The sequence below is a fragment of the Heterodontus francisci genome, chromosome 32 (assembly GCF_036365525.1).
Source record: "Heterodontus francisci isolate sHetFra1 chromosome 32, sHetFra1.hap1, whole genome shotgun sequence".
NCBI lineage: Eukaryota > Metazoa > Chordata > Chondrichthyes > Heterodontiformes > Heterodontidae > Heterodontus > Heterodontus francisci.
In genome coordinates, this window is record NC_090402.1 from 12,698,713 (window position 1) to 12,726,329 (window position 27,617).

The window sequence follows — 27,617 nt, forward strand, 5'->3', positions numbered from 1 at the left end:
AGTCCTACCTTTGTTGTTGGTACCGACATGGATCACGACAACTGGATTCTTGCCCTCCCGTTGCAAGTTCCTCTCCAGTCCAGTGCAGGTGTCCCGAACCCTGGCACCAGGCAGGCAACACAGCCTTCTAAACTCTCGAAGATGTGGATGATCAATGCATGGCTTGAAGAATGGTGCAGGAGGGAGGGCTTCAGATTCTTGGGACATTGGGATCAGTATTGGGGCAGAAGTCACCTCAAAAGGGCTGGGACCAATGTCCTCACAGGGAGGTTCACTAGTGTGGTTGGGGAGGGTTTAGACCAAATTGGCAGGGGGATGGGCACCAGCGTATAGAAATGCATAATGTGACAGTGTTGGCAGTACTAGAGAAGGGAGCAGTTCATAAGTCACTGAAGGCTAATATGCAGGTGCATCAAGCAATTAGGAAGGAAAATGGTTTGTTGGCCTTTATTGCAAGAGGATTTGAGTACAAGAGTAAAGAGGACCTGCTGCAATTGTACAGAGCCTTGGTGAGATGGCACCTGGAGTATTGTGGACAGTTTTGGTCTCCTTACCTAAGGAAGGTAACTTGTCATAGAGGGAGTGCAATGAAGGCTGACCAGACTGATCCCTGGGACAGCAGGATTGTCCTATGAGGAAAGATTGAGGGGACTTGGCTTATATTCGCGAGAGTTTAGAAAATTGAGAGGGAATCTGATTGAAGCATACAAAATTCTTACAGGGCTCGACAAGGTAGATGCAGGAAGGATATTTCCCCTAGCTGGGGGAGCTCTAGAACCGGGGGGCACAGTCTCAGAATAAGAGGTAGGCCATTTAGGACAGAGATGAAGAAGAACTTCTTCACTCAGAGGGTGGTGAATGTGGAATTCTCTACTCCAGAGGACTGTGGAGGCTCAGTCATTGAATATATTCAAGGCAGAGATTGATAGATTTCTAGATATTAAAGATATCAAGGGATATGGGGATAGAGCGGGAAAATAGCATTGAAGTAGAAGATCAGCCATGATCTAGTTGAATGGCGGAGCAGGCTCAAGGTGCCGAATGGCCTACTCTTGCTCCTATTTCCTACATTCCTATTTCTACTCTCGCTAGCGTGTGGCACTGGGAGTAATCCACAGATTACTACCTTCGAGGTCCTACTCTAACTTCCTCCCTAGCTCCTGAAAATCTGACCATAGGACCTCAATACCTGCCTTTGCTATGTCATTGGTAACGACATGTACCACAAATTCTGGCTCACCCCCTTCCCCCAGAAGAATATATGTGTTCATTAACTTGACCTCAGCCAAGGTGATGCTGAGGCTTTTACAATTCCTGAACTAAGGAAAGTAACAACTGGCTGGAATTCTTGCTCCCTACTCCTGCTGGATAACGTAACTATGGGCATTGAGTAAGAACAGGATGATATTCAGCTGTGATGAGACTCTGGTATCAAATGGATCCTTGACACTCACTGTCTAGGCTCCCAATTGAGAAGTGGCCACAGTGGAGTTGATGCCCATTGAACTGTAAGCCAGGAAGAAACAATGCACTCAGGAGATGGAGAGAAAAAAAGTCTACAAAGCGTTCTCTTTTGCTTACTGCCTTCCTCCCACAAGATGAACCAAAACAAGCCATGAACACAAATAATACCTAATGGTGTACAGAAATCAAAATGTGCTCTAAGAGTAATGTCCACAGTCCACAATATCTCCTGCTAAATATTTCTTTGTATGCTTTGTGAAATTACATGTTGACATTTTAATTTAAAGCTTTCTATTACCTTGCAAACAGCTACTGTGATAGGCATTTGCCTGAGCTTGATACGACAGCATCTTCTGAGTCAGCTCTTCTGCACATTGTTCAAATGTGTCCTTCAGGTATTCGGGCCTGTAGACTGGCTGTCGGTCCTTCTTTTTGTAATAGTCCTAATGCAGGTTAAGAAATGGCATGCTTTTTCTTTGAACTGTTTTTGAGTCCACAGAAACAAGAGTAATGATACTTATGAAACAGTTGGGTCAAAGACATCTGTATGTGTTATACAGATATCACAGTGAGATGAGAGGAGTCACAAGATATATACATAAAAATTCATTTATCCAGTATGATCACCTTAATAAAAAAAAATGAGGTTCAAAAAAGGATTTGGCATATCAAGCCTGCTCCTTCCATATACAATCTACTCTACCGAGGACCGTACCCCATCTACTTAATCTGTTCTACATATTTATTCTATTTCTAAATAGCATTCATAGTCCCTAGCAGTAGCCCATGGTTTATCATGGAGCATCTCCTGGTTCCACATTCGGGTGAGTATTTTTTAAACACGTTTGCTTTTAGTGGTGGCCTACAGCTGTCCCTTTAAAGAGTGCTGGTTGGGCCACTTATAGACAAGGTTTTTCTGAACACATTCAGCCCTGTGCCAGCTGTGTTCAAGGTAACCCAGTTTTTCACTGCAAATAGGTGCAAGGTGCATATGCAAAGGGCCACATGACTGTTTCCGGCCGGGCCGCCAGACATCTATTGTTTTGCCTATACCAATATGGTGCGCGGCACACTTGTGACTCATAATAAGCACGCACTTCCTGTCTGTCATATTGGAAGTTTAAGTGCCCTGAGAAACCGGCTCATGTCATCGAATTTCTACACCCCTCTTGGCTATCACATTAAGAAAGGCCATTTAAACAAGGTACTGAAACATTGTCAACTGAAGGGGCAGGGGAAGGAAAGGAAAGTAAATTGCAAGGGTGAACGAAGAACAAAGAACAGTACAGCACAGGAACAAGCCATTCGGCCCTCCAAGCCTGCGCTGATCTTCATGCCTGCCGAAACTAACACCTTCTGCACTTCCGGGGCCCATATCCCTCTATTCCCTTCCTATTCATATATTTGTCAAGATGTCTCTTAAACATCTCTATCGTATCTGCTTCCACCACCTCCCCTGGCATCAAGTTCCAGGCACTCACCACCCTCTGTGTAAAAAACTTGTCTCGCACATCCCCTCTAAACTTTGCCCCTCACACCTTAAACCTATGTCCCCTAGTAACTGACTCTTCCACCCTGGGAAAAAGTTTCTGACTATCCACTCTGTCCATGCCGCTCATAACTTTGTAAACCTCTATCATGTCACCCCTCCACCTCCGTCGTTCCAGTGAAAACAATCCGAGTTTTTCCAACCTCTCCTCATAGCTAATGCCCTCCAGACCAGGCAACATCCTGGTAAACCTCCTCTGTACCCTCTCCAAAGCCTCCACGTCCTTCTGGTAGTGTGGCGACCAGAATTGCACGCAATATTCTAAGTGTGGCCTAACTAAGGTTCTGTACAGCTGCAACATGACTTGCCAATTTTTATACTCTATGCCCCGACCGATGAAGGCAAGCATGCCGTATGCCTTCTTGACTACCTTATCCACCTGCGTTGCCACTTTCAGTGACCTGTGGACCTGTATGCCCAGATCTCTCTGCCTGTCAATACTCCTAAGGGTTCTGCTATTTACTGTATACCTCCCACCTGCATTAGACCTTCCAAAATGCATTACCTCACATTTGTCCGGATTAAACTCCATCTGCCATTTCTCCGCCCAAGTCTCCAACCGATCTATATCCTGCTGTATCCTCTGACAATCCTCATCACTATCCGCAACTCTACCAACCTTTGTGCCGTCTGCAAACTTACTAATCAGACCAGCTACATTTTCCTCCAAATCATTTATATATACTACAAACAGCAAAGGTCCCAGCACTGATCCCTGCGGAACACCACTAGTCACATCCCTCCATTCAGAAAAACACCCATCCACTGTTACCCTCTGTCTTCTGTGACTGAGCCAGTTCTGTATCCATCTTGCTAACTCACCTCTGATCCCATGTGACTTCACCTTTTGCACCAGTCTGCCATGCGGGACCTTGTCAAAGGCTTTACTAAAGTCCATATAGACAACATCCACCGCCCTTCCCTCATCAATCATCTTCGTCACTTCCTCAAAAAACTCAATCAAATTAGTAAGACACGACCTCCCCTTCACAAAACCATGCTGTCTCTCGCTAATAAGTTTGTTTGTTTCCAAATGGGAGTAAATCCTGTCCCGAAGAATCCTCTCTAATAGTTTCCCTACCGCTGACGTAAGGCTCACCGGCCTATAATTTCCTGGATTATCCTTACCACCCTTCTTAAACAAAGGAACAACATTGGCTATTCTCCAGTCCTCTGGGACCTCACCTGTAGCCAATGAGGATGCAAAGATTTCTGTCAAGGCCCCAGCAAGTTCTTCCCTTTCCTCCTTCAGTATTCTAGGGTAGATCCCATCAGGCCCTGGGGACTTATCTACTTTAATGCTTTGCAAGACACCCAACACCTCCTCCTTTTTGATAATGAGATGACGGAGACAATCTGCATTCCCTTCCCTAGTTCTTCTCCTTGGTGAATACTGATTCAAAGTACTCATTTAGCACCTCACCCATTTCATCTGGCTCCACGCATAGATTCCCATCTCTGTCCTTGAGTGGGCCAACCCTTTCCCTGGTTACCCTCTTGCTCTTTATATATGTATAAAAAGCCTTGGGATTTTCCTTAATCCTGTTTGCCAATAGGGAAGGAGGGAAGTTATTTGAAAAAAACCATGAATCCAGCAGAGCCAGGCTCAAGGGGCTGCTTGGTATACTACTGTTCCTAATATACAACAGTACTGTACACGTTATGTAGATGATCATAGCAAATGAGAAATTATGGCAAAATGTTCAATCTTGGTAAAGAACGAAATAAATGCTCACCTCAGCAACTGCCAGTAAGGCATTAGTATTCTCCCACAAAATGTATCTTACTATTCCTTTAAAATGGCTGGAAAAGACAAATGGTTCACATTAAAGTTTCACATAAAATAGCCCTAGGGCTGAAGTCTGGGGAGGGAGTGATTGGCACGGTGACCAGTGCCTCATGGGCACTCACTGGGAATTCCTGTTGGGTGTCAGCAGAAGTTCCATCTGCTCCAATGAAGGCCTGATAAGAGAGAGGTGGCAGCAGTGGGATTCTGCCTCGGAAAACTTTGATAAAAGGCAAGATAATGACCTCTAGATCAATGGAGCAGCACAAATGGGTCCCACAAGGTTGTCCTAGGCAACAACTGCATTAAATTATGGGCAGCCACCACGAAACTGTTATCTTATAAAGGCAAACAATCCTTTAAACCCCATCCCCACCCCGCCCAGTGGATGCCTATGATATTGACAATGGTGTGGGCGCATGTCTATTTTACATAACCAGCCTGACCCTGGAAGCTCCTCCCACCAATCATACACATTCCTGGACTGTTATAATTATTGGGGCAGAGCAGGGAGCCAATGTTTTTTTAAAAGATTGTTTCAAAGATGGCTTGTTCTGACTGGTCCAATTCATAAGTTAGCTCACTTTGAAAGGGCAACGTTTCTTGAGGTAGGAGATTACTAACTGTCCTTCAAGCAGACCCAACCCATGCCAATTTTAGCCGATCATTAGATCTATCTATAAATCTGTAGATTTGATCATCCATCATTACCAATGGCTGAAGGGAGGAACCTTGTAAAAGAAAATACAAGGGTCAATTTTAGTTATACCACCTTGGAAGGAACAAGGGTTAAAAGGGCAATCAGACGATTCCTGATGCATGCCTACCCACCGCAATTTTAATCCCACTTTTTTAGTTGTGGGAAAGGTGCCCACCACAGGCAAGCAGGGGCCTCACTAAAATGTAAAAAAGTCATGCTCCATTGATGCCATTCAAGTCCTAAGGTGATTTTAACTCAAAACCGTGGGAGTCCTGCCCAGTGGCCAACCAGCCAGTAAAACCTAGGGGGAATTGGTGTGTCAGAGCTACTGAAGATATATGTAAAGGGGTACACAGCTGCTGCTCAGGAGATTTTTCAACTTCCACATTGCTTCTTTCTCACTTTTTAGAAGTATCACTTGCCTCACCTCCATAAGATTTATCTGCTTATCTAGGGTGCTGTTATTGCTCATTGCTTTTGGATGGTGGAACATTTGGAGGATGAGGGGCAGCTACCTCAACAACTGCATCAGCAGCAGCTGGGCCTATGAGAAGATAGCAGATGTGGGAATGCTGCTCGTAGGAGGCCATACTCAGTGCACAGGGTACACAGGCCTAGAGTCACTTTCTTGGATTTATCGAAAGAGGCAGAAGTCTGCTCTTGTCCAGGCAGTTTGCTCAGAACCCTGCAGCCTCCTATAACAGGGCAGGTTCCTTCCACACCAGCGGGGTACACTTCATCAGTGGCTGTCAAAGCCTTCTTCAGGAACATCAGCCCCATCTCCCAGTCTGCAGTAGCCTGCAATATTAAGCAGGTCACCAACGCCATGCTGACAAGGGCTGACCAGTACATCTCATTCCCCATTCAGCTCAAAAATTTGCAACAGTGGCCAGTTTGCCCTGTGGGCAGGACATCACTGACCGCACACATGTTGCTATCAAGATATAAGACAAGCCAGCAACAGTCATCAATAGTAAAGGCTAATACGCCATCAATGTGCAGCTAGTGCCCACTCACACAAACAGAATTTTTCAAGATTTTGCAAGGTACCCAGGCAGCTGCCATGACACATTTATCCTGAGACAGTCTACAATCCCCTAGTATCGGTTTCTCCCGAATGTGGCAAGATGGTTGCTGGGGATACAAGAGATGTGGCTCATGACACCCTTCTGCAATGCCATCACATCTCAGCAGCACTGGTACAATTCAAAAGCAGAGAACCACCACGATTATGATTGAGTACACTAGGGATGCTGAAGCAGAAATTCAGGTGTCTCAACAAGTTTTGGGGGTTCCCTATCATATGATCCATGAAAAGCCTCCATGTCATGGGAGGGTGCTGTGTACTTCAGAAACTCACCATCCAGTGATCAATAAAGGTAATTCAAACTATTTAGCTCACAATTATACAGAATCAGAAGCTGCTATTAAATCACACTCCAGAACAAAGTGCCTAATATGTTAAGGTGATTCATTTAATAGCAAACACTATAATTATCTTCCACTCATTTCTCACCCAAGTGAGCAACCCGCAGTGCTTTCTTTAATGAAGTTATACTAGCTCTACTACTCCTACAGTGGAGCTGGTGGAAGTTTGCTGTTCCATACACTGGAATCCTCGAGACTATTGTGGTTGATGACCTTTGGGCTGAGCTGGTGAGGGCCCAGCTCCAGATTGCCGCACCTCAGTGGTTGCCAGGACAGTTTGACCCAGCTGTGATTGACACAATGGCAGGTATTGGTAGGAGATGTGGCGAAGGAGCAGATGTGCTGACATCCTGAGGGAGGAAGAGTGTAACAAGCACCTCAGCCCTGGCCCACTGGACTCTCATCCCGATTTAAAAGATCAGGGCAATAATGTTTGAAGCTATAGTGACCAGGATTTCGCAGTTAGCGGCAAAGCGATGATGCTCACTGCTGACCTCCAAGAAAGTTGCTCACACAGAACTTGCAATCCTTGTGGTGTGGATTTGCCCTTTCCTGATGTCAGTTTGAATTTAGCATTAAGTCAAGGGGATCTCCGCTCATCCAGCAACAGTGATGTCAACAAACAGCCAATCACATTGAAGTATTCTCACAGACAACAAACCAGGAAGTAAAATGTGCTGATATCCTTCACTTTTAATTAGATTTTAGAGAGAGAAATAAATGATTGGGATATAAATTGCTGAAATATCTTGAAACAAACTTTAAAATAATAATTTTTAAAATGTGATTTTTTTTTTTATCATAATGGAAAATTTGACATTCCACTTATATTTAAGTAGCTTTTCAGGTAAATTGAGACTGCTCTTCAGTAATGATGAACTTCGTACACTGTTAAAAACCCAGTTACACTTCATTCAACAAAGTGTAACTTTTTCCAAGGGTTTTTACTGTGAGACTAATAGCATAAAAGGGCAAGTTCTTGTAAGTTCAGTAATTTCTACTTGATTGCAGTCTGGGGGTTGTGAGGGTGGGAGGGGGGTTGGTGGTATATCAACAGCACCATGGGGAAGCACAGAATCACTAACAGCAATATCTGGATTTCCATGTTTAACTGCTCATATTCTTAACTGCCCAACACCGGAAGTTGCTGTCCATTTCAGAGGAGTAGTGATGACAAACACTGACAGTTTTGCAGTCTTTGCTACTGCAAAATCTCAGCCATTCAGACAGAATCATTTTCAGTATAGAATGAGACTATTCGGCCCATTGAGTCCACACTGGCTTGCTGCACAGCAATCCAGCCAGTCCCACTCCCCCACTTGATCCCTATAGTCCCATAAGTTTAATTCCTTCAAGTACCCATCCAATTTAGTTCAAAGCAAAACCAGGGGAAAGTTTGCACTGCAGCATTTTTTTTAAAAAAAAGATTACTAGATACTGATTTTCCCCCTGACCACCTCACCCACAATCCTCGTCACTCATTTAACTTTGCTTACATTAAGTTTACAAGGTCAGCGGAGTGGTGGGATTGTGGCTATCTCTGACTCATTGAGTTAGTGATGAAAAGGAGAGCCATTCATTTGGAACTGCCCTTACACACTCCTGAGCAGCCAGTAAGAGGACAGCACCTTGAGTTGGGATGAGGGAGAAATAGAAAAATGGGAGGGGCGTCCACTGTGGTTTTGAGTCATAACAGTTGAAAAGGATCCCGCATTCAATCCTTGGTCTGTATTAAGTTAATTGATCTAACATAAAATCATAACGTAACAGAAAAGGTTTACGAGAATGGTTCCGGGGATGATAGTCATCAGTTATGAGAATAGATTGAAGAAGCTGGGGCTGTTTTCTTTAGAGAAGGTTGAGAGGATATTCGATAAAAGTGTTCAAAATCATGAGGGGTCTGGGATAGATAGGGAGAAACTGTTCCCATTGGTGGAAGGGTAAAGAACCAGAGGACACCAATTTAAGGTGTTTGGCATAAGAAACAATGGCAACATGAGGAAAGATTTTTTTACGCAGCAAGTGGTTAGGATCTGGAATGCACTGCCTGAAAGTGTGGTGGAGGCAGATTCAATCGTAGCTTTCAAAAGGGAAATGGATAATTACCTGAAGAGGAAAAATTTTCAGGGCTATGTGGAAAAGGTGGGGGTTCGAGACTAGCTAAGTAGCTCTTACAGAGAGCTGATACGGACACGACTGGCTGAATGGCCTCCTTTTGTGCTATAACCATTCCTTTTGAAATCATTGATTGTCTCCACTTCCACCACATGGGCAGCAAATGCCATGTCATTACCACTCGCTGCGTAAAAAAGTTCTTCCTCACATCCCCTGTATCTCTTGCCCAAAACCATAAATCTGTGCCCCAGTCCTTGTACCATTAGTTAATGGGAACAGTTTATCTTTGTCTAACATACCAAAGTCTCTCATAATCTTGTACAACTCTATCAAATCTCCCCTCAAACTACTTTGCTCCAGGGAGAACAACCCCAAAGGAAATCTGCCATCCTTACCTGGTCTGGCCTACATGTAACTCCAGACCCACAGCAATGTGGTTGACTCTTAAAGCAATTAGGGATGGGCAATAAATGCTGGCCTAGCCAGTGACCCCCACGTCCCATGAATGAACAAAAAAAAGCTAGTCACATATTATAAGGAATCTCACTGTAATATGCTACAATTGGTGGATCACAGCTAAGCAACATACTAGTGTGAAACTAGTCAAGTTATCCTTTCACTATGCACCAATAATAGAAAGTAAATTATTTATGCTACTTCATAATTACTTATTACAAAAATAAAGATGCATTGCTGGCATCTAAAAAAATCTGAAAATCTACTTACTCAGATTCTTCCACTGTTTCGCCAAAAACTTGATATTTTGAGTCAAAGCGGTTTGGCTTGGAATATTTGACTGCACTAGAAATAGATAGAAATGCTTAGTTGTGATTCTTATCTGACCTTTTTCCACCCTGACTGTGAAGGCTGACTGACCCAAGCGATATTGGACAGCATATAGTCAGAGAATAAAAGATTTTGCAAACAAACCCGAAGAAAGGAATTTGAAATTAAATCATAAGTTATTGCTCGTGCTGCATTTTTGCATGGCACACAGAGTCTACAAAACCAAGGGCAATTCTGTGAAGTTCATCAAATGATAGATTTAAATTTATATGATGCAATATCATGTTGACATGTCTCAAAGCACTTCAATTATTTTGTGGGTGTACTGACTCGTTATGTACTTCTGGAGACAGGGAAGAAAACCAGTTTGTGAGATGGTGTTTCCAACCTGTAAGAACAAAGGCTAGTGGCAAAGGTTACTAAACAACGCCTGCTGACACCATTTCTCTTCCATTTTGTTCTGGCTCTGGGTGGGCAAAGGCAGTAAGTTGAACTGGAGATTTTTAAACCTGGTGATGGGTTTCTGTTGTCACCTATATCAGACACCCAGCTGACCAAACAATATTCATAGTCTCTATTGCATTTATCTCACACTGATGAAAGTGACTGAAGCAGGTTCACCAGTGATGTTGAAATCAGGACTAGTTAGAGAAAATTAAAATGTTCAGGTCGAAGAGACTTAGTAGTTGGCAGGAAAAAAGACAGAGGCGCAAGGGGAGAGCCAACTGTGCAACAGCCCCAACAAACAAATTTCTCTGCAGCACCTGTGGAAGAGCCTGTCACTCCAGAATTGGCCTTTATAGCCACTCCAGGCGCTGCTTCACAAACCACTGACCACCTCCAGGCGCGTATCCATTGTCTCTCGAGATAAGGAGGCCCAAAAGAAGAAGATGAAAGTGACTGAAGCAGGTTCACCAGTGATGTTGAAATCAGGACTAGTTAGAGAAAATTAAAATGTTCAGGTGGCATGAGTTTTGCACTGTCAGATTTTTGTTCTGTATTTTTGTCTAACTTTTGAAAGATGAAATTAATTCACAGCTGTAGTGCAGAAATCTTCAGGAATTGTTTATTCTCAAGGCATCAGTCGCCCATTAACAAAGCTGGTGCTCAGCTTGACATCTTGTATTTAAAAATTAACAAAAGGGAAACAAAATATGGTCAGTACTCAAAACTGTTACTCCACCAGTGTAAATATGGTGCTGCAGATCATAGGGGCATTTAAAAAAATGTGCAATCTTTTCATTTTCTTTGAATATTATCCTTTATTAATTCTAAAAAAGTACTGGAGATGGGGTTGGGGGTGGGTGCAGAAGGCTATTTCCCTGGGCAGGTGGTGGCTGGAGATTGCATGATGAAACCTCCACGAACACATCCAAACAGAGTTGGCAGCTCTAGCCCGAGCAGACCTGCCATGTAAGGCAGAGCAGTGCCTTGTCACTTCCCAAACCAAAAGAATTCTTTTTTGGGTAGGTTTTCGGCCCCCACGAGAGTGACTATATTGGTAGAGGAGGCAATCAATACCCACCAAGATCTATTGCCTTGTTCTGGTAAAGATTTGGAACCTTCAGTAGGCTTCAAAGGGAATCGTGCCAGGTTCAAGGCCCTTTAAGGGAATAAAGAGAGCAATTTTCCACCAATGCCTAATGTCATGCAGACACCCCCCCAGCTGCCAAGAATGAGGCACATTAATTTTGTCATATGAACTTGATTTTAAACTGTTGCTGGATCGAGGAAATGACTGGTTAAACAGATCAGCTATGACTGGAAAAAACATTTTCATACTAACAGACAGTGCTTGGAGGGACAAGACATTCCAGGGTCAGCTAAGACAAGAGAATCCACAAACAGATGTGGTCAGACCAGCTAGTCACATGACTAAACTGCTGGGCAACCTGGGTTTTTCTGAATTGTACAAAGATTTTGAACAAAGAAAGACTGTTTGCTCCTGGAGGGAGAAGACCTCTCCTGTCTGCTCCCATCTCTTTCTCACAAGCCTCTGGACCCACTGAGGACACACTGAACTTCAAGACAGAACAAGGTTTAAGAAGAATACTGGGCCCCAAAGAAAAGCAAGACCTACAGATAATCAAAGACTTTACAAAGAGCTCGAAGAACAGTAACCAAAACCATCTTCAGATATTGCCTCAGACTTTTCCACTTTATTTCTTCAGCTCTTTTCTGTCTCTATCTGCATGTGTGTATCGCATATGCATGCTAGCGTGACCACGTCACGTATCCATAGGCGTTAACCAAATTAGAGTTTAAATTTAATAAAGTTCAACTTTTTTCTTTAAACCTAAGAAAACCTGTTTGGCTAGTTTCTTTGCTTATAATTGGAAGTTAGTGAACAAGGATTCACTAAGGAGGAGCTAAAAAAACAGTGTTTAAAAATAAAACCCTGTTACGTTAAGACTAGGTGAAGGCTGAATGGGAACCCTAGACCCCTTTTCCACCTGGTCGTAACAATGGGAACAGCCCCTGAGACACCCCTTTAATATTAGGGCAAGGGGGTAGGGGAAGAAGAGCCACCCACATTACCACCACCCACTTCCTCCCACACCACACCCAACCTAAATTTAAAGGTCCAGTCTAAATGGGAAGAATGGAGTCATAATGGCACTAAAGAGGCCATTCGGCCCATTGAGTCCATGCCAGCTCTCTGTAGAGCAATCCAATCAATCCCATTTCCCAGCCCTATCCTGAGCCCTGTAAGTTTACTTCACTCAAGTGCCCATCCAATTTCCCTTTGAAATCATTCATCAGCTCCGCTTCTACCACCCTTGTAGGCAGTGAGTTCCAGGTCATTATCACTTGCTGTGCAAAAAAGTTCTTCCTCACAACCCCCCTGCATCCCTTGCCCAAAACCTTAAATCTGTATTCCTTATACCATCAGCTAATGGGAACAGCTTTTCTTTGTCTCCCCAATCCAAACCTGTCATTATCTTATACACCTCTACCAAATCTCCCCTTAATCTCACTGGTCCCAATGAGAACAACCCTAACTTCTCCAACCTAAACGTTGTTAAAATCCCTCATCCCTGAAACCATTCTGGTAAATCTCCTCTGCACCCCTCAAGGACCCTCACATCCTTCCTAAAGTGTGGTGACCAGAACTGGACGCAGTACCCTAGTTGTGGCCTAATCAGAGCTTTGTAAAGGACCAGCATAACTTCCCTGCTTTGTACTCAATTGAGCCAGATTTTATTTCAGTGACGAGTGTTCCAGCAGGGAGAACCTGTCTCAGCCCTCCATCGGACCCCCACAGCTATTTAACGGCGGGCAGCCAATTAACTGCCTGCTGTCATGGACACTGTTCCTTTAAGGGACGAGCTCCCAGCCAAGCAGAAGGCCAGCAGCTCTGCGGTACTGGCAGCGCCACTGCGAGGACCTGCAGTACGAAGAGAGAAGATCCCGTGACATATGGTATGGTCGGGGTCGCCAGGACCATTCAGGCAGGCCTTGGTAACGGGGGGGGTGTGGGGGGAGGTGTGATCTTCAGAGTGGGTGGCAATCAATCACCTGCAGGGGTGGCCTCCAGGGGCCCTGGATTGCCCCCCCAAAGGAGGGACTATCCCCAACCCCACTAGGAGGCTATCAAGCTTTATGTGGCAGCCTCTCTGCGCAGCGGTGGGCTGCTCCACCTTCAGCAAAATTGAAATGAAGGCAGGAAGAGGCCTGTAAGAGGACATTAATTGGCCATTTAAGGGCCTGAATTGGCCTGGAAGACTGTCCTTGGTTTTTCCCACTCTGGACAAAATTGCAGGGGGCCCAGACAATGTTGGGAATGGCACCCCTCTCCCCGCCATTTTATTTACCCCCCACCACCTCCATGCCTGCCTCCAAGGGCAAAACAAAATTCAGCCCATTATCTCTATTTATGAAGTCCAAAATTCCATATGCCTTGCTAACTACTCTCTCAATATGTCCTGCCACCTTCAAAGATCTATGCACATGAACCTCAAGGTCCCGCTGTCTCTGTACACTCTTCAGAACTGTACCATGAAGTGTACATTGCCTCTCCCTATCCCTATTGCCAAAATGCATCACCTCACATTTCTCTGTATTAAATTCCATCTGCCACTTGTCTGCCCATTCTTCTAGCCTAGCTATGTCTTGTTGCAATCGATTGGTATCATCCTCAGTGCCTGCCACACTTCCAAATTTGGTATCATTGGCAAATTTCGAAATTTTACTCTGTATCCCAATATCCAAGTCATTTATATATATCGAAAAGGTTGGGGTCCTAGCATTGAATGGACATTTTTTAAAAAGACAAGTTAACATAGAAACCTACAGACTTAACTTGACAAAAATAATAGGCCTGAGTCCTAATTTACTTTTACTGACCTAGGTAGTGTTGAAGCAGTCTTTTGCCCTCTGGAAGACACACCTTGGGAGCGTACATTTTGGGAACCAGAAGCATCTGATATTTCAGATCCTGTTGAAGTAAATGAAGAAACAATATGATTTTCAATGAAGTTACTGCTAACGTTCTACATATCTACTGATATCTTTGGTAGTGTTCTTGTTATTTTACACACACAGAAGTATACTACATTTCAGTATGCTGCTTTGGTGTATCAAAATGCACAAGTTCAATTCCCAATCTGTGGTAAATTAACTGATCTAAACTGTGAAACTGTGATGGTGACAAGGAAGTTATAGTTGGTCTCAATGTCCCTGGAGAAGAATTAGGCAGTGTTTCCGTTCCTGACTGTGATTCAGAGATCTCTGCTGGACAGTGCTTGGGTTAGGCTGGGAGTGGTTTGGGCTGCGATGCATACCTTTGGTTGAGGAAGGGAGATGAGGGAAGAAAATTGGAAAAGAAAAAAAGATGTTAATTTGAAAAGTTCTAGGTACTCTCGGGTACCATTCATTTTAATGGAGGATGTACAGTCAAATCCCGTAACAAAAGGCAGTTATAAAACTACTTTTGAAAATAAAGCTTTATTCACAATGGTAAACTTTCTTTTGGGGAGTTTGTAACTCTCCAGTATTTCACCCATTTTTCCTGTATTATCTTTGACAGTATCAGCAGCTTATTTGAACATGGGTGTTTTCAAGCCAAGCCCCGACCTGATACCTACACATACACACTTTTCAGATAGAGGCAGTTGATCTTTTGCTCCCTACCCTATTCCAGGTATGCAGAGGCCAAATATGGTGCTGCATTATTGTCACTTCTTTAATTTACAGATAGTAGCGGTCCTTGCTCTGTATTTTTCAATTGGTGAACTAATGGAAGGGGAAGTAGGAATAAATTCTACTTGTTGCTATTACCACTTTTCGTTCACTATATGAGCGGCATTGAAGATACAAAGGATTCTGTTTTACCTCTAGCTGCAGATTGGTCATCAGCTGTCTCAGGCTCCGTTTCAAGCAACCCTTCTGATTTATGAGCTCTGCAGGTTACAATTTTAGTGATTACAGAATTATTACATATTCAATATCGAACACAGAATTGTAGCATAGAATTAGAGTTTAATGTTTGATGCAGCAGACCTGTGCCAATTATTTGAAGGAACTATCCACTTAGTTCAATGCCATTGCCCATTCCCTTTTACATTTTTCTTTTTCAAATATTTATCCATTTTCCTTCTAAAATCTATTATAGATTCTGCTTCTGCTGCTGTTTCTGATAGGTCACTCCATATCCTAACAACCTTTGCATCAAACAATGGGGGAAATATTTGTTCACGTTGCACCATTTCTAGTGGCGCTACACACTTAAATCAATTCCCCAGGGAGACACAGGGGCTTGCACAGGTTGCCCCATTGATGTCATTGAAACTTAGGGCCCCGTATACTTATTTTACAGCTTTATGAATTTATCCTTCTACTTATAAAGATTTGTGTATCTGAATCCTAATTGTCTGTGCTGCACTACTTTTAAAGTTTTACCATTTAGAATATATTTCATTTTCATTTTTTTTTAATTTCGAGATACAGCACTGAAACAGGCCCTTCGGCCCACCAAGTCTGTGCCGACCATCAACCACCCATTTATACTAATCCTACACTAATCCCATATTCCTACCACATCCCCACCTGTCCCTATATTCCTCTACCACTTACCTATACTAGGGGCAATTTACAATGGCCAATTTACCTATCAACCTGCAAGTCTTTGGTGGTGGGAGGAAACTGGAGCACTCGGCGAAAACCCACGCAGACACAGTGAGAACTAGCAAACTCCACACAGGCAGTACCCAGAATTGAACCCGGGTCGCTGGAGCTGTGAGGCTGCGGTGCCAACCACTGCACCACTGTGCCGCCACTGTGGAGTCTAGAGCAAGGGAGGATAACCTTATAATTAGAGCTAGGAATGAAATCAGGAAGCACTTTGTCAGATAAATGGTAATGGAAAACTGGAACTCACTCGCCCAAACGGCAGGGACAATAGAAATTTTCAAGACTGATTTTTGTTAGGCAAGGATATCAAGGGATGCAAAGGTAGTTCTAATTGACTGGTGAAACAGCCTTGAAGGACAGAATGGCTTCTTCTGTGTCTATGTATTCAGTGGAGTCTTGATTGGAGTAGTATATCTTCATTCAATCTCCTAAAATGAATCACCCCTCATTTCCCTGCAGTAAATTTAATTTTACAGCCATCTGTCAATCTACTAAACTATCTCTAACCTCCTGAGATCACCTATAGTCCTCTTCACAGTTAACCACACTCCTTGTTTTTGTGTTGTCTTCAAATTCTGATTTTATGTCCCTTTCTTCCAAATCTAGGATATAGATTATATGTATAGAGAGAGAGAGAGAAAGATACACAGAGCAGTGGCCCCAACCTAACCCCACTAACCCATGGAGGACCCAACTATTTATATGTCTCCAGTCGAAAATACAGCCATTAACAATTACTCTCTGTTTTCTGTCCTTTAGTCAATTTGCTAACCATGCTGCCACACTCTCTTTTATACCATGTGCCTTAATTTTACCAACAGCCCTACAAATTCATCATTAGGCTAACGTTTATCTAATGTCTTTTTAAAAACCCACAGTTTGTCTGTTAGGGTGGCACAGTGGCTAGCACACAACCTCACAGCTCCAGTGACCCAGGTTCGGTTCTGGGTACTGCTGTGTGGAGTTTGCAAGTTCTCCCTGTGACCGCGTGGGTTTCCTCTGGGTGCTCCAGTTTCCTCCCACATGCCAAAGACTTGTGGGTTGTTAGGTAAATTGGCCATTGTATAAAAAAAATTGCCCCTAGTGGTGGTAGGAGAATTGAGGGACGGTGGGGATGTGAGAGGGATTAATGTAGGATTAGTGTAAATGGGTGGTTGATGGTCAGTGTGGGTTTGTTGGGCCGAAGGGCTTGTTTCAGTGCTGTATCTCTCTATGACTCTAATTCACTCCATTATTTCCTTGATTAGATGTCAGGCATAATTTGTCACTTACAAATCCATGTTGGCTATCCTTAATGATCAATAATTTCATTTTGTATTATGGTCTTCTAGCATGTTACCAATGTTGGGCTGACTGGTCTATAGTTTTTTCCTTTCTCCCTTTTTGAGCAGAGGTGTTATCTTGGCAATCACCCAGATTTCTGGCACAATTTACAAATCCAAGGCCATTTGAAAGATTTTGGTCAAGTTTCCCTGGGCTAGGAAGAGGGAAAATAGCCAGAGTTCTCTCTGCGATTATTATTCAGTCACCCCTAGAAAGTGTAAGGGTTTGTAAGATTTGATAACTTGAGCAGCTAGCTTGAACCACATTGAATGCAACAATGAATAACTGCACTCAAGTCTGTCATTTTTTTTTTTACATTATTCTTTCATGGGATATAGGCATCTCTTAGTTGTTGCCCATCCCTAATCACCTTTGAGAAAGTAGTGGTGAGCTGCCATTTTGAACCACTGCAGTCCATCTGGTGCGGTTATACCCACAGTGCTGTTAGGGAGGGAGTTCCAGGAATTTGATCCAGCAACAGTGAAGGAATGGTGATATATTTCCAAGTCAGGATGGTGTGTGACTTGGAGGAGAACGTGCAGGTGGTGGTGTTCCCATGCGTCTGCTGTCCTTATTCTTCTAGGTATTGGAAGGTGCCGTTGAAGGAGGCATGGTGAGTTCTGCAGTGCATCTTGTAGATGGTACTCACTGCTGCCACTGTGCATTGGTGGTGAAGGGAGTGAATGTTTAAGGTGGTGGACGGGGTGCTGATCAAATGGGTCGCTTTGTCCTGGATGGTGTTGAGCTTCCTGAGTGTTGTTGGAGACGCTTTCATCCAGGCAAGTGGAGAGTATTCCATCACACCCCTGATTTATGCCTTGTAGATGGTGGACAGGCTTTGGGAGTCAGGAGGTGGGTTACTCGCCTCTGACCTGCTCTTGTAGCCACAGTATTTATGTGGCTGGTCCAGTTCAGTTTCTGGTCAGTGTTAACCCCCAGGATGTTGATAGTGGATTCAATGATGATAAAATTTCAAGGGGAGATGGTTAGATTCTCTCTTGTTTGAGATGGTCATTGCCTGGCACTTGTGTGGCGCGAATGTTACTTGCCACCTATCAGCCCAAGCCTGGATGTTGTCCAGGTCTTGCTGCATACGGACATGGACTGCTTCAGCATCAGAGGGGTTGCGAATGGTACCGAACATTGTACAGTCATCAGCAAACATCCCCACCTCTGACCTTAATGATGGAAGGAAGGTCATTGATGAAGCAACTGAAGATGGTTGGACCTAGGACATACTCTGAGGAACTCCTGCAGCAATGTCCTGGGGCTGAGATGATTGGCCTCCATCAACCACAATCATCTTCCTTTGTGCTAGGTTTAACTCCAACCAGTGGAGAGTTCTCCCCTTGATTTCCATTAACTTCAATTTGGCTGTCATGAAAGAGATTGGAAAATATTCAATATAGATAATAGGAAGATGTTCTCACTTCTGTCTCAGCAAAGTAATATTTGTGCACCATTTTCCTTCTTTTATATTTGGCGCTAAGTGCTATTCTCTTTTCCATGCTAGACTGTGCTGTGTAATCCAAAGACTCAGAGCACAAAAACAACCAGCTTCCTACATTTACTTTTACTTTAACTCAATGATGAATTTGTAGCTGCACATCTCTGGAGCTTTATGCTGCCCTCAATTCCCTGCTGGTGCCAGTGAAATCATTAAGCTGTTTTCACTTACTGTAGTATTTCTTTGATGATACCAACAGCCACGTCTTCAATGGCATTTCTCCCCTTTCTGGTGGGCTGCAGCAGACTCTCGTATATTTTATTCTCCTGTGTCTGAAATTCAACGCGAGTAGCTGTAGCAATTGGCCCCTGGAGGGGGATTTTGGTTAAGGCTGGATCCTAGGATAAAGAAAAATAAAAAGCCTAATAGCTCAAAACATTTAACTAATCGGTGATCGACAGTGAATTTTTTTTGTGCATTTTGATTTATTACTGTCAATCAATGTTGTGCTCATCAAAGCCAAATACAATAAAGTCATCCTTATATCCCATGCAGAATTATCAATGTGAGACACTTGCCATTGGTGCTGAACTTGCCCTATTTTTTATTGCAGGGCAAGGATCAAAGTGGCAAAGCTGGCATAGTGCTGCCACAAGTGGCCGTTTGCCTTTGTCCCAGGATGATGACAGGAGAATCCACTCCTGAAGAGGGTCTTGGCTCTGGAGATAACGTTGCGATACAGATGGGGTATTAAAGGTAATCTGTACACTGAAGTTACATCAGCCACCACACCTATGCTTGAAGGCTATTACTAAGTGTCGACACAAGGGTAAAGATTCAGGCCTAGCAGATGTGCTTGAAGTGTATGCACTGCTTCTGTTCAACAGAAACCCGATTTAACTGGAAATCCCACGGTCAGTTCATTTTAATAAATTCTTCATGTTCCCTGTACACATTGGACCATACCAAGAGACCATGCTGTTAATGGGGCAAGGGCGGTATTTCCAACAAAGTAGTTCTTGAAAGGTTACTGCTCAAATTTAAAGGGGTGCGACACGCAACATTTCAACAGGCAGCAGTACACTGGTTGGAAGAACAAAGATAGAAAACAAATAATTGGAAAGGGTTCACCAAAGGAAAAGAGGAATGTAACAATCAGGATGCAGGAAAACATTTCCAAACATTAATAATAAACTAACTCCTAAAGCGGTAGCAAAAATAGTACAAAATACCTTTACAAATCCTATGCTCAAAGTCATGTCTTGACTCTAGTTTCATTTTATACAGATTCAAAACCTAACAGCACAAACTGAAGATTGAAGTTGGGTCCTTTCTGCCCTCTATGGGCCCAATATCATTCAAGGCAAGTTATTTACCTAATGAGCTATCGGGGGGTGTAATTTTGAGAATTTTTAGTAAAAACACACAAGACACACTGTTATGAAATCTTTGTGTGAAAACTGAGTTCTGTACAGCATGCGTTCAGGTTTTGAGAGGGTCCCTGATTGAGACTGGGGTTTTTCCAGGTATTGGGAGATCAAACCCAGGTTAAACCAAAACAGCCTTGTAACTGAGAGAAAAACAGCTTTTTTTTTTACCAAGGACATGTGACTGGAAGTTTTTAGTTTCAGTTTATCAAGAAAACTCTACAGAGTGTTACAGCTAGCTAAAAGAGTTGGGTGTCTTTTTAAAAGAAGGCTTTCAGAACTGTGAAGGTCTGCAGTGGTTGTTTAAAGAATCCTGGACTGAGGGCTGACAATTGGTTGTCTGTGGTGTCAGGCCGTCAGGACGGTGGTGTGAAGGCCAAAGTAATTCAAGAGGCAAAAAGACTGACCCATTAAAGGGAAGACTGCATCACTCGCTACTGATGGGACATCATTTCTTCCATATCTGTATCCTGGAGGACTGAACTTGAAAAAACCCGAGGAAGATCCTGATCTTGTACTGTGGGACTGTTCAACGCCATTTAGCTGATAAGACTGTTCAACAGAACACAAAACTACCTTTGTTGCATCAGCTAATTAATGTGTAACCTTTAAGATATAAACATCGATCATGATTTAACTGTTAGTTCATGTTTAATTTATGCTGGTTTTGGTTTGAGTGTTACGAGTAAAATTTATAAAAGTGAAATCTTGTCCGTTTGGTTTTTGTTTCCTAAAGTGGGGTCATTTAGTGGAATCGATTCCTTTCATTTTTGGTGGTCTCCACAGAGATCATAGCGCACGCACACTCGCACACAGAGTTTCCACTTACCACCAAACAGTTGAGATAAATAGCTCTCTTCTCCATTAGGTCCCTGATAATTTTGGAGAAGTGATACAGTTCCTCAGGCGACACAACCTGGTGGAGGGGGTGTCACAATTATATTACTTACAGTAACAGAAATCACACAGACTAAACCTGTTTTCATTGTCTCTGCCTCAGAATGCTAGCAAACGACATGGTTTTTTTTTAACTTTGCAAAACATAGCTTTATTTGTCGTGTAGATACACCGACAGTTTATGCAGTGCTGGAGGAAGCCATTGCGGCGCGTCTGGGCTTCGGGGTGGTCCCTTCACGGAATCCATTCCTGAATCTGCGATACACCACCTTCAAGTGCCTCATGCGGCCTGTACCAGTTGTGTTTCTCCTTTTGGCTTTAGTACTCCAGTTGTACTTCCTCTTTCTCTTGGCAGGGTAGGCACATTTACCACAGGTCGATTTCTGCAGGTGAAATGCTTTGGCCCCATGTCTTACCAGTCTTTCTTTCTCAGTTCTGATAAAAGTTTTCTGTCCAAAATGTTAACTTAACCCTTTTTTTCTGCAAATGCTGATGCGTACATTGTGATTTTTAGTTAATTACCAGCATATGCACAGTGGCGCAGTGGTTAGCACCGCAGCCTCACTGCTCCAGGGACCCGGGTTCGATTCCAGGTACTGCCTGTGTGGAGTTTGCAAGTTCTCCCTGTGTCTGCGTGGGTTTTCTCCGGGTGCTCCGGTTTCCTCCCACAAGCCAAAAGACTTGCAGGTTGATAGGTAAATTGGCCATTATAAATTGTCACTAGTGTAGGTCGGTGGTAGGGAAATATAGGGACAGGTGGGGATGTTTGGTAGGAATATGGGATTAGTGTAGGATTAGTATAAATGGGTGGTTGATGTTCGGCACAGACTCGGTGGGCCGAAGGGCCTGTTTCAGTGCTGTATCTCTAATCTAATCTAAATCTAATCTACTTATCTTTAAATAATGCAGTTACCAAACTAAGTTGTTCTCAGAAGCTGTCATCACTTTGGGCTTCCACTGAGTATAGCAGTTAGTAAGAGAGGAAATACTGCTGTCATTTTGTTTTCTGTTCCCTTCCTTTCTCGAAGCAGCTGACTCATGTTGGAGTCAGTCTAGGCTAGTCTTCGTACCTCAGCCTGGAGATTGAGAGTTGGGCAATTATTTTCCCCCAGAATGTGTCCCAGCTGAGTCTAATTGTGTCCTAACATGACATCCACACATACACTTTTTCAGTCGGCATCAGTGGACAGTGACCAGAATCAGGAACTCTAGCTACATTTTTTGGAAAAGCTTCTTTATCCCAGTAATCCTGAGACTGATTGTAAGCTCCATCACTCTTACCTCAGCGAACATCAGACAACTCACATGCACAAGTCTGCTGTGTTAGCCACACAGACCAGGGATTAAATCTGGAACTTCCTGGTCTATCTTGCTATTACGGTAGGTTTCTGAATGTGTAAGTGTGATGTGATCACATGCATGTGGGATATTTAGGTGTGTTAGCAGCAGTTTGTTTATTGTATCCAAAATATCAAAAATTCAGGTGTATAAATGATGCAAAATTATATTAATACAACAGAAATTGAGTATTGTTTGGATAATAAATAACTAATTCTGTATTCTGTTGATTAAAAAAGTGCTTTTGAATAGGAAAAAAAATTACTGCAGAAATTCCCCCTCTGAGATCACAATCTGCCAAGAAGCAGACAGACAGGGTGTTGTGTGGTCCTTTTGTCACCTCAGCTGTCAGAGGATGAGTGGGGACTTCCACACAGGGGGCTGAAACCTGGCGGGGTGCCTGCATTCAGTGGCTGCCGCAGAGCCCCCGCGATATTTCACGCGGGGCTCATTAGCATCACTGCACCAAGCCACCCCCACCCCCCCCCCCCACCCCGCCACATTATGTGGGGAGAGGCGGGACATTCAGCACAGTGAGAGATCTTTTGACAGCTGTGCAGCAAGTGCCGACGCCCTATTTAAAGCTCTCCAGCACCTGCTTCCTGACAGCTGTCAAAGAAATACTTACCTTACAGTTGAAGAGTGGGGCTGCTGTCAATCTGGCAGCAAAGCAGAAAGTGCTGGAGAAACTCAGCAGGTCAGGCAGCATCTATGGAGAGAGAAGCAGAGTTAACTGGACCAAGTTCACAGACCTGAAAGTTAACTCTGCTTCTCTCTCCACAGATGCTGCCTGACCTGCTGAGTTACCCCAGCACTTCCTGCTTTGCTGCCACTTACTTACCCTGCTGTGTCCCAGTGTCCTGTGAAGTTGGAATCCTATTCTTCCACTCAAGTGTAACATTCCTTCTTGTAGGTGTGACACATCTGGGGGAAAAATCTTAATTTGGCACATTCCAGAATGTGAGACTTAAATATACCATAAAAGGCAAATACACAACAGAAATAAAACCATAATTGAAGAATATTTACATACTATGAGCTTCTAATTATTAGTCTGTGAAAAGTCACAGACTAATATGCATTTGGAATCTGTATTCATTTCTCTGCTAACTGTTATGTGAAAATACATGTAACTACAATTAAATGATCTTTGTTAAAAACAGGAAAATATGTTCATATTCTAGCTGCATTGTGAACTAGAAATATTACACCAATAAATATGATCAGCTGCTGCAGAAGCAAAGTGTTCATGAACATGTGTTGATGTGTAATAGTTGAAAACCATGACAACAGCACAGATTTCCTCACTAGTCTTGCATTGATTTTCAAACATGTGCAAGACAAACCTTGCAGCCAGAAGATAGAGCAGTTACACAGTGGAGTCACCTTTGCATTCAAAGGAGCACACCAAAAGCCGAGAATGGCAGAAGGGTACTCTAAATTGGCCCCACAGTGCAGCAAACCCTCCCTGCTCACTCTTCTCCAGGCTGTGCGGGCAAGACGGGTGGTCCTTTTCACCAGCGATGATAAGAAGAGGCCCTCCTGCCTGAACAAGGCAGTCTGCTAGAGATGGCAGAGGAGGTGAATAGCCATTGGGCCATCCGCCGTCAAAGGATCCAATGCTGGAAGGGGATGAATGAGCACTCCTCCAGCCAGCCGGGGCCTGCTAGGTCGTGTGTGCACAGGGTATGAGCGCCAAAGTCATCCACAGCCAAAGCGCAATCAGATCATCAGTCTTCCTCCAGTCAGGCTGCTAGCGCAGAGGTTGCACCAAGAAGGGGCAACCTCTCCATTTACAGAGAACACAGTGACGCAAACGGGAATGCACGGGTGTCATAGCAATGTAAATACGTCTTTCACTAATTGTTCCTCACCAACATGTGTGTCCTTTTCTCTGTGTGAATGATGTCTGCCAGCATGTACTGCCAATGACACATCCCTTTGCACCGTTGACCCTTCAGGAGAGCCAACGTATGGAACATCATTGCTTTGCCACCATTACTCATGAGCGTCTCCACGGATGGAGTGACATGAACATTGGCTCAACCAGCTGCTGCCTCTGATGGTTTACACAGGGATACTGCAGATGTAGATTGATGCACAGCAGGTGAACGAGGGTGATGTGTGGCTTGCAGAGCTCATGTTTGTTCCTATGGAGCAGAGAGCCTTTGTCTGATAACCACTGCCATACATCCCTAGCTCACTGCTAGCCCTGCGTGCAGAGCCTGGGTGCCATCTGCCCTCCCATGCGTCTTTCATGTTGTAGGTCTTCAGTACCCTCATAGTCCAAGGAGGAATCCTGTTGACGTCTCTCCTCATCATGCCAGGCCTGGCCCCTATTGGGTGCGTAATTGTGCACAGCAGCAAAGAAAGGATTTGGCCTTTTCGTCCCGTAGTACAGGGCATCACCCTAACCAACCAGACATTGGAAGCGCTCTTTCAGCATGGCGATCTCCTGCTCAATGATGGCTCTTGTAGCTCAGTGGCTGGCATTGTATCTCTCCTCTGCAGCAGTGGTGGGGTCTCTCATTAGTGTCGGGAGCCATGTCTGCAAAGAAACAACCCCTCCATCTGATCCAGTTCAGTGAACAGTGGGGGCAGCTGGGGCTGGCGCAAGTCCCAGGTGTCATGGCAGCTGCCTGAGAAGCAGTCACGATTTGCATGAAGCATCTCTGGTGATCACATACCAGCTTCACCTAGATTGAGAGGATTCCTTTAATGGTGACGTTTGCAGGTGGTAGCCTGGCGGGGGCCTGAATGCCACATGAGTGCAGTATATGAACATTGAAACCTATAGTTCTCCGGCAATGGTGCTGAAACCGATGGCCCTCTCGGCCTGGCTGTGAGAGTCCATCCTGAAGCGGAGATACACACTGGCCCTCTGGTTCAGGGCATCGGTGACTTCCCTGATGCAGCGGTGCACTGCTGACTGTGTGACCTCACAAAGGACTCTGGTGGGCCCCTGAAAGCTGCATAGGCATCAAGCTTGAGAACCACTGCCACTATGAGGACCAAATGCATAGAATATCCACCGAAGCCCGTGGGCTGCAGGTCATCTTCGAGCAGGGCACAGAGACGTGTCACCACCCTCTCTATATGCGCAATCGCCTCTGACACTGGTGCTCTGACATCCGATGGCATGTCATATGGGGCCTGTAGATGCACAGCAATCGTAATGGCGAGCTCCCCTTGGGGGCTGCTGCTCACGACCGGGGGCCTCTATGTGGGTCGCACCTGCCTGTTAATTTTGCCTCTGGCACATACGGATCCTCAGGAGCAGAGGATCACACAATGTAGGATGAGCCATACCTATTTCCATGTGCAAAATAAAGTTGAACCCTTCATGTATTTGAAGGTTCCTAACAGGGCAGGGATTGGTGTTGACGGGTACATCAGCTGCTTTCATGGATCAGCTATGTGGAGTGCCATTGCATTGCCCATCTTGGCCAACACTCAGTGGCACAGCATGACCGTGTGAAGATCCTACCAGCTGAATCGATTGCCCCCACCATCCATATAACCTTAATGCTCCTACCCTTTCTGGCACCTTCCCCACACACAGGGTGAATAGAGTGCCATTGTTCCTTCACAAACACAAAGCATACACTGTTTGCAGAGGGAGGGTACACAGTACCTCCCTTCATGCCTGAAGAGCTTTCCCTCCAGTAATCCCAGACCCCGTCCCTCCTCCCTTTAAGAGTGCAGAGCTGAGACCCCTGTAATACCCCCTCCCTCCCAGAATGCAGAGTGAGGCCCTGTAATTCCCACCCTCCCTCCTCCCTTCCAGTATGCAGAGTGAGACTCCTGTAATCCCCCAGCCTTTAAGAATGCAGAGTGAGACCCCTGAAAATGGAACTTATCTTCCATTGTGAAACCTTCTGCCTCTGAGGACCCGCCGGCTTTTCTGTTCATAAACGGGACGGCACGTGATGGCCGCCTGTTCGAAGTAAAATCCGGACGTGTGCAGGAGAGGCGGAAAGCTGCATAATCTGCAGAGGTAAGTACCGTTTTACATATGTTAATTGGGGTGCCGCTGCCGAGTGACGGGGGGCCGTACTGAGGTCCTCCCCGCCGCCCATAATTTGCTGGGGGCTCATGTTGACATTGCGGGTCGAGGAGGGCCTCTCCCTGCAGAATTTTACTGGCCCCCGCGCCGTGACCCGTGGCGTTAAGGAGCCGGTAAAATTCAGCCCAGGGACTGAGAGAAACTCAAAACACTAGTTATCCCTCAAGACTGACTGAGTATGGCATCAAGGATCCCTAGCAAAATTGAAGTAAATGGAATCAGGGGCAAAATGTCCACTGGTTGGAGTTACACCTAGCACAAAGGATGATGTTGTGGCTGTTGGAAGTCAATCATCTCAGCCCCAGGGCATCGCTGCAGGAGTTCCTCAAGGTAGTGTCCTAGGCCCAACCATCTTCAGCTGCTTCATCAATGACCTTCCCTCCAACATAAGGTCAGAATTGGGGATGTTAGCTGGTGATTGCATATTGTTCAGTACCATTTACAACTCCTCAGATACTGAAGCAATCCGTGCCCAAGTGCAGCAAGAGCTGACCAACATTTAGGCTTGGGTTGATAAGTGGGAAGTGACATATGCATCACACATGTGCCAGGCAATGACCATCTCCAGCAAGAGAGAATCTAACCATGTCCCCTTCAATAGCATTATCATTTCTGAATCCCCCATCATCAAGATCCTGGGGTTACATTTGACCAGAAACTTAACTGGATCAGCCATATAAATATCGTGGCTACAAGTGCAGGTTAGAGGCTGGGAATTATGTGGCAAGTAACTCATCTCCTGACTCTCCAAAGCCTGTCCACCATCTGCAAGGCGCAAGTCAGGAGTGTGATGGAATACTCTGTCTGAATGAGCGCTGCTCCACCAACATTGAAGCTCAACACCATCCAGGACAAAGCAGCCCACTTTATCGACACCCATCTACCACCTTAAACATTCATTCACTCCACCACCAGTGCAGTGGCAACAGTGTGTACCATATACAAGATGCACCGCAGCACCTTCAAAATGCAGAATCTCTACCATCTAGAAGAACAAGGGCAGCAGATGCATGGGAGCACCACCATCTGCAAGTTCCCCTCCAAGTTACATGCCATCCTGACTTGGAAGTATATCCCCGTTCCTTCACTGTCACTGGGTCTAAATCTTGGAACTCTCTCCCTAACAGCACTGTGGGTGTATCTACACCACGTAGACTGC

General features: G+C 44.5%; 1 protein-coding gene across 4 annotated transcripts in view; it reads right to left on the reverse strand.

The window, feature by feature from the left end:
• The window catches only part of ccdc180 (coiled-coil domain containing 180), a 148,840-nt gene that overhangs the window by 33,872 nt on the left and 87,351 nt on the right, over positions 1–27,617 (reverse strand). For all 4 annotated transcript variants that reach the window (XM_068012253.1, XM_068012255.1, XM_068012254.1 and 1 more), the window contains 7 exons: positions 20,987–21,073; positions 18,962–19,128; positions 15,163–15,230; positions 14,176–14,266; positions 9,769–9,843; positions 4,750–4,816; positions 1,763–1,907 (listed from right to left, as the gene is read on the reverse strand). In XM_068012253.1, the coding sequence (XP_067868354.1) occupies positions 1,763–1,907; positions 4,750–4,816; positions 9,769–9,843; positions 14,176–14,266; positions 15,163–15,230; positions 18,962–19,128; positions 20,987–21,073 (700 nt within the window). The remainder of the gene's footprint in view (positions 1–1,762; positions 1,908–4,749; positions 4,817–9,768; positions 9,844–14,175; positions 14,267–15,162; positions 15,231–18,961; positions 19,129–20,986; positions 21,074–27,617) is intronic.